Genomic DNA, 10,065 nt, shown 5'->3' with positions numbered 1-10,065 from the left:
AAAAATAGTCGTGTTTCTTTGCTCTAGATTGCTGTGAAGCATCCACTAGGGTAGTCTGTGCAAATTAGACTGATTAGACTTCATTGTCTGGATCAGACACACTAGCAATAATTAATAATGTTAGAATGGGTGGGGGATTTACGATGTACGAACCCAGACTGGTGCGCGATGTAAAATAAAGAGGACTTTGGCTAAAATATGGGAATTAGGTTGTACCAAAAGCACCAAGCAGCACAAATGTGCCATTTATGAAGCTAATCTATAGCAACCATTCGCAGTGTGTGTGGGTACAGTGCACATGTCTGTACTTTATGCATATTAGTTATACAGAAATGTATTTCTGGACTGTTTGATTGGTTTTTGGGCACTTCTGCATGGACACTTAACATTTTTGTAACATTTTGCAGCCTGTTCATTGGTCCTGGTTTATTGTAATCACCCACATGTGCTGAACAACGTGAGCACAATTTCTAGCAGTTGAATAAATACTTTCGGCTGCTCCTGTGTATTTTAGGTTTGATGCTCTTTGATCCAGGCTTGGGATTGGCACCAAGGGTGCACTGATATGTGCCGCTTCCCCCAGCCCTCTAATCTAGCAATGGCAAGGTTTACATAACGCCCTTGCATTACACTTAATGTTCAATATTTTGTTGACTGATGAATTATGGGTAATGTGACTTATTAATCAGTGTGAACCTTTTATTAATTTGCAACCTGAATGTATCATAATCACATGTCAGAACTTCAAACTATCAGATTTATCGTGATGCAGCCGCAGCAATAACACTTTTCTACAATCGTACCTGTCAGGAGATCCTTACCTGTCCCTGTTTATTTATGCAGACTGTAAACTGGTTTGGCCGTTGTGTAATTTATTAAAAACAAAAAACTGCTGTGATTTACTAGCTAAAATCATTCATTTCTTCCAGTGGGAAACTCGTACCAGCGTTTCTGCTCAGAAACCTTCTCTCTCTCTCTCTCTCTCTCTCTCTCTCTCGCTCTCTCTTTGCGCTCGTTCTTTCCCTGAGGGTTCGTGACCACTCGGTTCCTCTTTCTGCCTCTGAAGGTGCTGATTTGTAATGTTGACGGGGAAAACTGTTAAACATAATAAAACAAATCCATCGACTCCTCTCGCCTGCTGTTGCATTCTTGCCTCTCTCAGTACTTGTATTTCTCTGATCTGGTGGCGGATCGTTCACACTGCAATATTATGTATTCTAAAGGCAACTTAATTAGGTACACCTGTCTGCTACGTGCAATATATTACCATCCTACCCCTACCATACTGATAAGCCTGGTTATACAATGACTGACAGTAGCTCATCTGTTGCTTTTGGAAGGCCCCAATAGTGGCTGTGCGGCCGAGCTAGGATTCAAACTCTCAACCTTTCGATTGATAGCTCAAAGCGCTACCCACTGGGCTACCACTGTTTTTGCTTTAAGTAGCAGGTGCAGCAATGTTGGGACTTCTGGCCTGTTCATTAGTAACACACACCCTGGTAGAACTGGTTCAGAAGCTTTATATTTTTGGTTGGAGCACGGTTCTCCTCCCAGCATTCATAGCATTCATGCTGAGGTGTTTACAGTCCCAACAACACTGCTGCACCTCATACACTCATACCAGAACAACTACCATGTTGGTGTCATTTCAGTGCTTCTAGCAATCCACCACCCAAACATCATCTGGTCAGGTGTGTCCTATAAGGCTTGTTTTTTTTATGGTAAAGTGGGGTACAATGGGGGTGATAACTACAGTCGGTAATTGTATACCCACAAAATTCATTTTAGTGAGTTTACATACTAGCTAGGCTACCATGTTCATGCTGTTGCAATGAATCATGAAGAAGCTTCACAACCGAGCTCATTTTTAATCTTCAGTTTATTAAAAAATGTATCGTATCCATAATTTATACACATTCATGACAAAACCAAAAGCTCAGAAACAAAAAGACGGAGTTACAAGGGTTGCAAACGGGAACAATAATCCATTTGGGGAGGAGGTCTGGCCCGGGAACGCCCCCCATGTCCACGGATCGTGGTGTAAGGTCCGGCGGGTCGGGTCGAGTCGGGTCAGTGCTGAAACCGGTGCGGGGTTCCCGTTTGTTCTGATCCTGAATCTGAGTCTGTATCTCTGAGCGGTTAGATGAACCACTCCTTCTTGCTCTCGTCGATGGTCTCTGTGAAGTTGGGCTCGGCGTTGATGATGGCCGTGTCGGCCGATTCGGAGCGCTCGGTTCCCTTGGACTCGTTGGTGTGGTACGTCCCCTTGTGGCGGAACATGTAGCGGATCAGGAAGGCCAGAGTACACAGGATGGTGAAGATCACCACGGCGATGATGCCTACATGAGGAAGAGAATAGAAGATCTTAGACCTTGAAGATAATAATTATCAACGACAACGATTGGCTAGTCAGAGGGCGGGAGGGCCGCAGGATAACTGCTGCAATTATGACCTCTGCTGGCTGATCGATAGCACTGCACAAAGACAGGGATAATTGAGATTGATGCATGACTCTCCATGCGTGATACTGATCTCTATATAACCCCCCATTGTGCAGGTGAAAAGAAGCGGAAAAAAGTAGAAATCTAGCAGCTCTAGCCGAATGATGCTTATGAATAGGGTTGCCAGGTCTCTAAATAATATTCCAGGCTCTAAAACCTCACAGTCCTTTGTTACAGTGAGAACCAACGACCTCAAGCATAGTCCAATAATGTTTCAATACTTCCTACCTCCAATTATTGCAGAGTTCCTGTTCACTCCATCCGGTATCACCCTCTCCTCGTTAAATGGGTACTCGGCACCTACAGGAAACATGTCATTACCACTGAGTAATAAATCAATCAATAATCAATCGAAACCAGGGAGCAGCTAATAATAATAATACGTGATAATGCTAATGATAAAAAGAATAGTAAAAATAGTATAAATAATAGTGCTAATAATATAAATAATAGTTATATTAATAACAGTAATAATAATAATAGTAATAATAATAATAGTAATATTAATATTAATAATAGTAATAATAATAGTATTAATAGTAATAATAATAATAGTAATAATAAAATTTATAGTAATAATAATAATAGTAATAACAATATTAATAACAGTAATAATAATAATAGTAATAATAATAATAGTAATAATAATATTAATAATAGTAATAATAATAGTAATAATAATATGAATAATAATAATATTGATAATGATAATATTTACAGGGATAAAATTGATAAAAAATAAATGACAATCATACTCATAATTATGATGATAATAATAATAGTGATAATAAAAATATGAGTAATAATAATAATAATAATAATAATAATGACCCTGAATATTCCTAATAAATGCAAACATTTAATATTATTATTATTTTCTCCTAGTTAAACACTGAAGACAGGTAAGATGGTTCTTATTATTATAATAATTATTACGTGGCAGACGGTCTCATACCTCCTCCGTTCAGGTGCCAGGGGTCCGTGGCAGCCGACATGGGTGAAACGGTGAGGGGCGACGCACCGCAGTTGGACTCGACCAGTTTGCCCTGGTGTGACACCGGTCCGGAGAGCGGCGAGCGCAGAGCCGCTTTGAGAGGGGCGATGTGGTTAAAGTTCACTCGGGACAGACAGCCCACAAATCCCGGAGTGTTATACTTCTCTATCAGCACCGGGTCGATGGGGCCGCTCTCTGTGTAAACACAGGGACACAGGAAGAGAGGATCAGAAAGGGTCACGTTCACCAACGTCACAGCATCGTTGTTTGATTATACGGCGCTCGGGTGCTTACGCCGGCCCTCCACCGCCGAGATCTGGGTTCAAATCGGTTCACATTGGTGAAAATATCTGTAGCTTTGCATTCGATTCGACTTTTCTACAAGCAGGAAACTAAAGGGTATTTGGGTTTTGCCTAAATGTATGTTGACAAATCACAGTCCATTGGATTAATAACACAAAGTTTGAGCTTTTTGGCAAGTTTGGTAAAGAAGCTTTCAAAGCAAACAGCACCACAAATGCTGTGAAACAAGCAGGAGGCTCAATAATGTTTTGGGGTTGCTTTTCTGCCTCAGGTACTGAATGCTTTGAATCTGTGCAGGACACATTAAGTCCTGATCTGAATCTTGATTGAACATCTGTGTAAAGAGCTAAAACGTGCAGTTAAAAGATGGCAAAGCATGAGAAAGCTGGAATCGTAATCAGAATCAAAATCTTAATCATCCAGTTTGGATATAGCCGATTCCCCTGTAGGCTCAGCAACCTCTGCTGCTTGGAGGACACTTTGTTCAGGCTTCAAATGTCTCCACTACTGGCCGTTTTGTAAAATAAGAGTCATAAATAAACCACAAATCCATCAAAAGTTTGCACATTTGTCACATTCTGTTCAGATGTTTAGATTATTGAATTAGTGGTGTTTAAAGCTGGATAAGTCAGACTACCCATATCCTAATTTATATGGGCACAGAGTCATGAGGAACCAAAGATGACTGACAATACAGAACGTTCTGCACCAACAAATGAATAATTCAAGCTGCTGCATGAATATTTTCCACCCATCAGATTTCAGACGTCTCCTCGTGTATGTAAACTTCTGACCTGCTGCATAAATTCATTTTATATTCAAACAAACAGTGATTTAATCTCAAGGTTATTCTCATCGCTCTGGTTTAACAGACATATTAAATATACGGTTCCCTCATTATCCTCTCCAGTTTCTCGACGTTCAGGCCGGCCGCCCGGACTCGCTCATAAATCCTGCTCGTGTTCCGAATGTTAGAGTTTCCTCTTACTGTGCTGTTCTCTCTAAAATCCAGAATAAAAACGTTTAGCTCAGACACAGAGACGTAACACTACACCTCGGATCCTCTAAAATAACGCAAGACAAGACAAATAACTCCGGGACCTCCGGTTTCCTCCCACAATCCAAAAACGTGCAGTCAGGTTAATTGGAGACACTAAATTGCCCTATAGGAGAATGAGTGTGTGTGTCTGCCCTGTGATGGACTGGCGCCCCATCCAGGGTGTTACTGTGTGCCTTGTGCCCATTGAAAAGCTGGGATATGCTCCAGCACGCCCCCCCGTGACCCTGATTGGATAAGCGGTTAAGACAGTGAGTAAGTGAGTTATAACTAAATAACTAAATTCTTAATGTAAGGATTAGGGATGGAATTACAACTTATATTATTCACAGCTTCATTTATGTATTTATTTATTTATATATAATAATAATGATAAGAATAAATTACAGTTATACTCATAACAACAATAATAATGATATAATAATAATAGTGATAATAATAATAGTAATAATGATAATGGGTCACTGAAGGACAGCAGTTTTATCCTAAAAAACCACTGCAGTGTTGCAGATGCTGGGTTTACTTTCTATGTGGAGTTTGCATGTTCTCCCTGTGTCAACAAGAGTTTCCACCGGGTGCTCCGGTTTCCTCCCACAGTCCAAAGCTGTGCAGTCAGGACACCTGGAGCTGCTTAAATTGCCCTGTGTGTGTGTGTGTGTGTGTGTGTGTTTGTGTCCTGTGATTTACAGGCAACCTGTCCAGTGTGTTTCACTGCAACCCCACACACTTGGGTATGGGTTGAAGTTTGCAGTGATGCCAGTGAGACGTGTGTGTGTGTGTGTGTGTGTCACCATTACTTGTGCATTGTGGGTAAACCACATGCATTAACAGTCGATAACGAAAGTTTTAAACTCAGCTGATCGATGACGGACGCGTCCATATTTAGCCCACGCAGGATCGGATCTGGGTATAATCAGAAGGTTTTGTGTTCTACAGGACGCAGGTTGAATTTCAGAGGACTTGAATCCATCGATCTGAGCTGGAAAGATGAAATATGATCCAGAACCGATCGGATTTACGCAATATGCTCAAAAATATGTGGACACCTTACCCTTGGGTCGCTGGGCATTCTTTTCCAGAACCACATGCATTATTATGGAGTTCATTTACAGCTCATTTAGTTAAAATAAAGGTAAAAAGCTGATGTAGCGCAGTGGGATATGCAGCTAGTACACCAGAGCCGAGATTCTGAACCCCTCGGTTCGAAACTCGGCATTGCCACCGGTTGGTTGGATGCCTTCTGGCGGGCATAATTAGCAGTGCCTGCAGCAGACAGTAATTGGCCACCGCGTCTGCTAAGGTGAGACGAACAGACTATGAGGAGACGCAGGCAGCGACTTGCTCTCCTCAGATGCAATCGGGTCTCCCTCAGCAGCGGAAGACAAATCGACTGCGCTAAATCGGGAGGAAAATGGGGACAAAACATGCCCCACATTTGACATCCCAATTCATCCCAATTTGTGCAGGCCAGACTAAATTCACACAGCAAACTATGTCCATACTGACCTCGCCTAGCAATGTCTAGGGACGTTCTTTATCATATTCGTTCTTAAAGGAACTCGAGACAGACGTCTCACGTTTCTGTGCCCCGTCCCAAAAATTATTGAAAATCTCGTTGTCTGTTTTTTTTATGCGGCTCTTTGTCTTCAGACAGTGAATTTGGAGGCGTTTAGATAAACACGACTGCAGACGTTGTTGCAGATGTGCGAGGCGGAGGCGCAGGGGGGCAGGTCGAGGGACGGGGGGGTCTCTAACGGAAAGACGGGGAGCGGTGGGGAGGAAGAAAGGAGGCTCGGAGCAAAAGGGTTTCCATGGCAACAAATGGAAGCTGATGTGCGAGGAGTGGACGGATGGAGGAAAAGAGGGAATCGTAATGAGGGAAGCAAAGCGTCTATCACCTCACACACACACCGCACACACACCGCACACACACCGTCCACACACACCGTCCACACACCGCACACACACCGTCCACACACCGTCCACACCCACGCCCGTCCTACGGTTCTTTATGTTCGGCGGTGAGAACCTCACACAGAGGGAGGAACAATAGAGCGCCGGAGCTGCACCGTGGTGATATGTCGACACATCGTGATTAAGATGCTAATAAGATTCATTCATCACGATCTTCCCTCCAGGTGAAGAACCACATCTACACTACATGGTCAAAAGTATGTGGACACCCCATCATGAGCTTCTTACACATCCACATCCATTCTGTTCCAAAAACCACGTTTGCAGCTGTGACCGTAACCGTGAGTGTGTCTGTGGGAATTTCTGACGTCAGGTACTCCTATTGGACAAACAGGCATTGTTCCAAACTTTTTTTTTTAATGCTGGAACAGGAAAGGGCCTTCCCCAATGTGTTGCCTCAGGAATTTATCATTTATATAGTTTATTTTATATGTATATTTCCGTTAGATTGTCACCTGAACTCTAATTAGTAGGGTGACCGGTCACATGGTTAGAAAACACGTCTATCACATATCAGAAGCTGCTGGAACACGTGTAACTGTCCACAGTTGAGCAAGCTTTACAAAAACATGCTCAGAAGCTGCTGTGCTTAGAAGAAAAACAAAAACCCTGCTCAGATAAAAAGTTATTTGACCACAAGATGTGTAGAGGAGCTGATGGAGGAAAGATGAGGCATTCCATCCCAACAACACTGTACCTATTGTCAAACATGACAACCTAGCAGAAGAACGACCTGAACCACAAGTCCTTTCAATGTTTATTTGACATGCACCAACCCTACAGAGCTGAGTGCTCAAAGGTCCAACCAGAGACGCACCAGAGGTTTGTAAGTGGCCACCAAAAGTGACCAGGCGAGGTTAACAATGACCTCAACTCTTATTAATAGCTCTGGGATGAATTGGAACCCTTATGGAGACCCAGTCCTGCTCATTCCACATCAGCACCTGACTTGACAAGTCTGTCACGTACCAAACTCTTCAGGAATGCCCTCTCAGAAACCAGCGGCTTGGACCAAACCCACATACTTTTGACCGGTCACTTATGGTGGCCACCGATAAACCTCTGGTGCATCTCTGGTTGGACCTTTGAGCACTCAGCTCTGCCGGTTCAAACCCCACCACTGCCAGGTTGCCACTGTTGGACCCTTGAGCACGGTCCTTACCTTCAGTTACTCAGACTGTGTACTGTCACACACTGTGAGACGCTCTGGATAAAAGTATCTGCTAAATGCTGTAAATGTAAATGAGCAGCGTCTTGATATTTATTGATTCTGAAGCACCTCGAGGTCCTTCAACAACCTTCAAGTGCATCCAGCAGTGCAGAAGATCTGCAGCGCTGCATCACATGCGCTGACGTTCTGTTTGTGAGGTTCTTCAGCCATGTGGAGGCGTGAGGTCTCACAGTGGTGCTGATTTTATACATTTATTGTATTTATTATTTATTTGCTCTATTCAGTGTTGCTCCGTGTGTGTCCAGATTTACCGCATCATCCATCTACTCATCATCCCTGAGTAACCTCCTCGTACTGATCAGGGTCGCTGTGTATCCACCCTCCACACGTTAAAGCATTTAGAGAACAGAGACAGAATGCACTTCTGGAACAGAAGGAGTCCAGATGCACTTGAAGGTTGCTGAAGGACCTTGAGATGCTTCAGAATCCATATCAAGAACCTTAAATTATCCTCACATTCACACGCCACAGCTGTACACACACACACACACACAGAGCAAAGCAACCGGAATAAATCAATAATAATAATAATAATAATAATATAATAAATATAACAATAACATCATTCTGAGACCACATGCCTCCACATGGCTGAAGAACCTCACAAACAGAACATCAGAGCATGTTCTCCTTTACCTTTCATATCATTTCTGATGAACCACATGCAGAAACATAAAGGAGTCCTGTTAGAAACACAGGACCTGATTGAAAACAGGAGTCTTTACCTGTGATATCTGCAGTATCTCCTCTCCAAAATCCTCCCTGCTTCTGTGTCTCGCATCCACTGCAGCCCCTGTATCATGTGTGTGTGTGTGTGTGTGTGTGTGTGCGCATCCCCCATTCTGTGCAGAAGAAAACCCGGACACGGATACACCACCAGCGTGGATCTGGAGTCTGAGAAGCATAATGCAGTAAAACAGAGCAGGGGCGGTAAGGAGGGTGCTGCAATGAAGCAGTGGATTCCAGGACCTGGGTTCGAACCTATCCTGACAAGTGTGGCATGTTTATACTCAGATTTTCTGTTCTTAAGTTGCTTTATAGTGCAGAAGGTGGAATGGCCGGTCTAAACTGTGCTGGAATAAAAGGCGCCAGATTCACAGCGACCCTGATCAGTATGAAGTGAATACTCAGGTTACTCAGGGACGGATGAGTAGATGAATAATGTAGTAAAGCTGGATGATAAATACACACACACACACACACACACACACACACACACACACACACTCAGTGGACATGAGGTCACCCAGGCAGATCAAATCAAATCCCAAAACTAAAGCAGATGAGCAGGATCTGGCCTGCGCTGCACCCAGTTTAATGCGATTACACCCGGTTATGTGGGCATCTGCAGGGGCACGTGGGCATCAGTGCCAGCACGCTTCATTTAATCCTGTTTAGATCAGTGCTTTCTTGGGGTTGTTATAGGGTCTGTCCGAAAACCCAGCGCTCTCTCCCTACACACACGCATTTTATGTTGTCCTACACTCCCGAGAAGAGGGCTTGTCTAAATTCTTGGGTCCCTTAAAATGCTCCCACTGAGGCGCCTAAATTCTGAGTGATGATCTGACCGAATAACGAGGGAGCGTCCGACGCCTCCTCAAGGGTTCCTCAGACCCCACTGATGTTGGACTAGAGGGCTTGGATTGCGGTCTGCATCCCAATTCATCCCAAAGGTCTTCAGCAAGACTAAGGTCAGAGCTCTGTTCGGACACTGGAGACCTCCACACCCACACTGGACAAGGAAAGGGCCTTCCCCAAACTGCTGCCACAAAGTCAGAGGTGTAAGACTGTTAGGTAACACACACACACACACACACACACACACACACACACACACTGCCTCAGCCCTCCTAGTGTGTTGCACTAATGGTTTTACCTCCGGATCTGATTAATGAGCCTCTAGATCAGAAAATGCTTGTTATGCAGTCACACACACACACACACACACACTCACACCCACACACACACACACACATACACACAGAGTATAGATCAGGATGACGAC

At 43.6% G+C, this 10,065-nt stretch overlaps 2 protein-coding genes across 2 annotated transcripts in view; both read right to left on the bottom strand.

Moving 5' to 3' along the window:
* Positions 1-10,065, bottom strand: part of armc3 (armadillo repeat containing 3) — a 378,416-nt gene that overhangs the window by 207,616 nt on the left and 160,735 nt on the right. The gene's annotated exons all lie outside the window — the stretch shown is intronic.
* The window catches only part of cntnap2a (contactin associated protein 2a), a 107,283-nt gene continuing 99,079 nt past the window's right edge, over positions 1,862-10,065 (bottom strand). The window contains exons 22-24 of the mRNA XM_062985253.1: positions 3,457-3,690; positions 2,730-2,801; positions 1,862-2,339 (exon numbers count right to left, since the gene is read on the bottom strand). Coding sequence (XP_062841323.1) covers positions 2,140-2,339; positions 2,730-2,801; positions 3,457-3,690 — 506 coding nt within the window. The 3' untranslated portion in view covers positions 1,862-2,139. The remainder of the gene's footprint in view (positions 2,340-2,729; positions 2,802-3,456; positions 3,691-10,065) is intronic.

Source organism: Trichomycterus rosablanca, chromosome 23 (assembly GCF_030014385.1).
Source record: "Trichomycterus rosablanca isolate fTriRos1 chromosome 23, fTriRos1.hap1, whole genome shotgun sequence".
In the NCBI taxonomy this organism is placed as follows: Eukaryota; Metazoa; Chordata; class Actinopteri; order Siluriformes; family Trichomycteridae; genus Trichomycterus; species Trichomycterus rosablanca.
This window is presented reverse-complemented; position numbering and strand designations above follow the sequence as displayed.